Source organism: Empidonax traillii, unplaced genomic scaffold (assembly GCF_003031625.1).
Source record: "Empidonax traillii isolate 1590-97213 ecotype Southwest subspecies unplaced genomic scaffold, ASM303162v1 scaffold2471:size23646, whole genome shotgun sequence".
Taxonomy (NCBI): Eukaryota; Metazoa; Chordata; class Aves; order Passeriformes; family Tyrannidae; genus Empidonax; species Empidonax traillii.
In genome coordinates, this window is record NW_020957664.1 from 9831 (window position 1) to 15058 (window position 5228).

General features: G+C 35.7%; 1 protein-coding gene across 1 annotated transcript in view; it reads left to right on the forward strand.

Moving 5' to 3' along the window:
- Positions 1–1762: 1762 nt before the first annotated feature.
- Positions 1763–5228, forward strand: part of LOC114071954 (putative homeodomain transcription factor 2) — a gene marked incomplete at both ends in the record, with an annotated part of 12049 nt that continues 8583 nt past the window's right edge. The window contains 2 exons of the mRNA XM_027909846.1: positions 1763–1819; positions 2210–2221. Of these exons, the coding sequence (XP_027765647.1) occupies positions 1763–1819; positions 2210–2221 (69 nt within the window). The remainder of the gene's footprint in view (positions 1820–2209; positions 2222–5228) is intronic.

Below are 5228 nucleotides of genomic sequence, written 5' to 3' on the forward strand. Positions count from 1 at the left end.
TTTTTTTTTTTTTTTTTTTTTTTTTTTTTTTTTTTTTTTTTTTTTTTTTTTTTTTTTTTTTTTTTTTTTTTTTTTTTTTTTTTTTTTTGTAACATCTAAATTAATGAAGGCTGAAATAATAAAAGAGAAATCAGAATAACGTTTTCTGGTACAAGGTGTGTGCACTTGTGCTCAGGTCTTTAGTGTTTGTTGCAGTTGTGAACTCGAAGGAGGAGTCATACGAGTCATACCCTGGCAGTAAGACTGAATTTAAGCAGATTTGCTCAAATGATGGGAGTTGTTCCTCTTGCCTCTCTCAGGTGTCTGACTGACCTGCTTGTATCATCAGCTCTGCATGTTAGTAAAGGATCCACAGGAACCACACCTGTCTCTCCCTCGAGACCTAAAAGTGATCCTGCACTTAACTGCTCAGTCTGTGATCTGGATCAAACCCCAGATACCAGCAGTGTGTGTGCACGTGATTTATATGTCTAGGTAGAACTGCTGGGATGGCAAGGCTTTCAAATTGCCAGAGTAAAAGAGATCATTACTGAATATTACCTAGAAATACTAAATGTGCGGAGTTCAAAGCACTGATGATCTCTGATAACTTCTTACAAAACTTGGATATATTGTATCTTATATTGAGTTGTTCTTGTCACCATCTTACATGGGAATTTCCTGAAGTTCAAGGTTGTCCTTCTTCAAAATATCTGACAGTCATAGAGTAGTTCTGTATGTTGGATAAGTAAGTGCACAGTAATTTCTTAAATTAACTATAGTTACCTGTATAGCTACCTATATTGATGGTTATTTAAAATGACATAATCCATTGAAACTGGTCTTAGTGCTAGGAGTTGGTGCTTGCAGGACCATGTGCTGGTTTTGGCTGGGATAGAATTAATTTTCTTCACAGTAGCTGCTCTGGGGCTGTGTGAGCTGCTGTGTGGTGCCTAGAGGCTGACTGGGTTTAAAGCTCAACAGTCTGGGGTTCTGCTCTCACAAGTACAGTTTTCTACAACGCTGCGGTGAGGTTAGAGCCTGAGAGAAAACACTTCCTTTTTATTTCAATTTTTTAACTAAAAACTTGCTCAGGTTTAAAAAACTAAGTTATTTGGAAGAGTTTCCTGAAGAAAGAGACTAGCAGCTAAATGAGAGTGAACAAATTTGGGAATAGGTCTACTAGGAACATCGGTTCTTTGGCGGGAAAAGGGCAGTTTCCTGATATTCTTTGAGTTTCCCCTGGCCTGTAATCGAGTTGATTACCAGCTTGACCATATATCTTGCTGCTGTGTGCTCTGAAGAGATAACACTAAAGACTGTGTAGCTGTAGAAGTGAGTGGAATGAAATGGGAACTAGAGAGGGAGATGGTTTTAAAAAAAAAAAAATTAATCGAAGGTATGGTTCAGCTACTTATGTGTGGTATTTCCCTAAAGTTTACTGTCAGTGTTGCTACCATAGTTCTGCTCTCTGTCAGTACAGGGACTGGAATCCTGACCTGAAATGGGAGGGAGTGTGGTTTTCCCAGTTGTGTGACTTGCACAACACCTGGGATGAGGCTGGGGCTGTCTGGCTCACCTCTGCCCTATATCACAACTCTTGTACAGCTTAGCTAGATCCTGTCCAGCCAAGATGGAGCAGAGAAGATAAAGGTTTCTTTGTAAACAAGTCTCCCTAAGTAAATACCTTGCTGCCTTCATGCTTCTGTTATTGAAGATTGATTCTGTTGGATCAATGTCTTTTAAATCCTAATGTTGCTATTTTTTTCTGTATTCTTTTTAGATTGGAGCATATGATCAACAAATATGGGAAAAGTCAGTAGAGCAAAGAGAAATAAAGGTAATAATACAGCATTTCAACATTTATTTCTCTTGGTGGTTGTGTGCACTCATGTAATTTACATTGTATGTGGTGGTATTTAATAGTGGTAAAGTAAAACTAGACTTCTGGAGTGTAACCAAATGTAACTAGTGTACTATGCTCTATTTATCTTACATAATTAATAACTCTGAGGCATTTAGTGTGATACATATTTTTGTATCTCGTTTTTTTTTTTTTCTTTTCACTTATCTTAAACCAGGGCTTAGTTGTTTTATTACCTCTGTCTTTTCACTTTTCTTTGTGATGAATTCTAATGTCAGTTATCTGAGCTCTCTTTGCTTTCAGTTAGTTACCTTATACCTGCAGTTTACTTTTCCTCCTTTATGATGCTGTCATTGTTTTGTACAGTTTATTAGACTGGTAAGTACCTCAGGCTTTGTTTCTCTGAACAAGCAAGTTAACAGTGTTCTGTGCATTTTGGTTTAACTAACAGTGCCATCAGTGTCTGCCACATTGCTAAATTGCTTTGGAGAGAATCGATCCTATATAAGCTAGTTCTGTGGGTTATATATTAAGTCATACTCCATAGTGTTAATTCAGGTAGTGTTTTCTCGCTATTAACCTTTTTTTCCTCCAACTCTGCATGCAAGAAGTATGATACTGCTGCCCTTATTTCAATATGTTGCTAATACTTGACATCAGTAAAATGTGCATTGCTTCAGTTTCCCTGGAGGTGGGTTTTTTCCTGCCCCAGTCCTAAAATAGCTAAATAAAACGTGCAGGGGGACTTGCTTGCCTTCTGTGGAAGCTGTTACTGACCTGAGCTGCAGAGTTCCCTGGTTTCTGTACGAAAATACACACATTAGTCAGACCCAATGGTATTTCAGCCCCGTGGCTGAGCCCGGGGGTGCCTGAAGGGTCCTTCCCATGGCCGTGAAAGCCAGTCACAGCTCTGACAGGAGTTCTTGTAACTGCTGTGTAACAGCACATTATTCAAATGATTATTGCCAATAGTGCCCTGTGCTGATTCTAAATGCATCTCATTTGGCTCAGGAGTCCAATAACTAACCAACTACTGATGGTGTCTGTATCAGTTTGTGTTGCCTGAGTTTCCTGCAGTACAGATAACAGTGAGGCACACAACCAAGTTTAGGTATTGCACATTAGTGCTTTGATCTCAAAGCTCCTACAGGGCTTTGATATCTATGAATATATCTAATATATGTGTATATTATATAATCATATCATAATTTATAAACTAACTTTACTAAAAATCTGAAACCTTCTTATTTTTAGCAGAAAATCTGTTTCTCTTACTATAAACTAATAATTTAGTGAGAACTATAATAGAATCTATTAAGACTAATTTTAAAATTTGTGTAAAGGGACTTTTACAATAATAACATCTACTTATAAGTATTTTTATTGAATTTTTTTCTTCCCTGTTACTTAGCTGAAATGTGTTTGGTGCTGAATAGAAATTATATGAACCAACCGGATGGGTCTGAGCATTATGAAACTGTGAATATTTTTTTAAAATAACCTTAGTTTGAAACACTGCTGTTTTCCACATATATTGCAGATACTTGTGATGTATTAAGAGAGTGGAGAAATTGCATCTGAATAAATGGAATTCTTTCACTTTATGTGGCAAAAAGTACAAGAACCAACCAGTGTAGTCCATGGACACTGAAAACCTTTGCAGTTTGACCAATGGAATTTTAAAGGAATGAGTCATCAAAGTCATGAAAGTTGCATCAAGTTATACACTTGACTTATGTTTTTTCAGCAGTCTTTCTCTAAAATGAAAACATAATTTTAGCCACAGTGGTACATTTTTCCAAGGCTTATGTGTATTTTTCCAGGGGATTATTTCTTCTAAGAGGCACATCTTTATTTAGACTTTCAAGGAAGATCTTGTAAGCACTAATACATTTGAAAATTATTATAGCATTCAGCATTTTCTTTTTAATCTTCACATCTTTTTATGAGATGGAGTGGCTCACTTATGCAAAATTTCAAAAGAATCTGTGGCTGATTCTGGATTATAATTTCCAGTTCTAATTATGGGCTTCTTTTCTCATTCTCCATAAAGTTACCACAGTTTTAGGACTGCTGTTCTATAAAAATTTGGCATACTAAGATCTTTATAGTGCCTAAGTCTACAATACAACTGATTTTCTGTATTGGTCATTCTCAGAGTGCATTTTGTCTGACCGACATTTCAATTCTATGGGTTAATTTTGTTTTGTTTCAAGCAAACTCCCATTTTTCTAATAGACACATCAGGTAATGACTACATATCTAGCTCATTGTAAACAGTTTGATTTTTTAATTTTATACTTATTCCAGCATGAGAATAAATCCAGCTGAATTTAGATGTGAGAAATACTTTGAGCTGCACTCAGTTGAACATTTTGTTTGATATTGTTTGTTTAAAGATTAACATTACCAGATTTCACTGATCTGTCTCTCATTGATAATAATTTTATTTTTATGCTTTCATCTGTAATTAATGGGTACATTTAAATATTAAGTGTTTTTACATGTGAATGAAATAGGACAGTGGTAGAAATGTAGAGTTCACCAGTGAATTTAACTGCTTTTTGAATGAAAACAAATGAATGAATTTCATAACATTTTTATCCTAAATATTTTTTGAAATATTTTATTTTACTCTGTATGAATTGTACTCTGTGGTTTCCTTATTGGCTAATGTGACCAAGAGTCTAGTCTAAAGAGAGCAGAATAAACTCACAGCTGTCTCTGAGACTTGGGAGTACAGTATCATGTTTTAGCATTAAAAGCAAGAGAGTTTGGCTCTTCAGTGATGGAAGATGCTGTTTCTAAAAGACAAAATAAGCTTGCTTTTCTTCCTGCTGCTTTCCTATTGTGTGGGATTTCCCCCCTCCTTTTAATTGGCTAATTTATATTCACAATGAAGAAAAAATTCAATACTTGTCTAGAATTTGGATTTCTGAGAGCTTGCTGATTAGTGGCTCCTGCATTGCAACGTGACTTGCTGTCTAGGTTTGGAATTAAGGATTTGCAGTGTAAGCATTTTGTGAAGTTTAGTTAGACATCTAAGGAGAAAAGAGATTCAGGAATGTAATTTGTTGCAGAAGTTCTGAAAACCTAATAGACATGTATTACTAATTCTTGCAAGTGTGTGCATCCATTGTCTGCATAATGCCAAGCCATGGGAGATGAGTGCTCAGTGCATAGCTGTGTTTGAAAAATTGCCTCATGGGTCAGTAATTGGTTGGGTTTTGTTTAGATTGTGAAGTGTGTAAAAGGCATCTATTGTGCATTGTTCCTTGGAATGTTTAATTTATAGTACTTTATGAAGTTGATATATTTGTATGAATTTTCAGTAGCAGTATAGGTTAAATACAATTACTGACCACATAGATGTTTTTGTATTTTG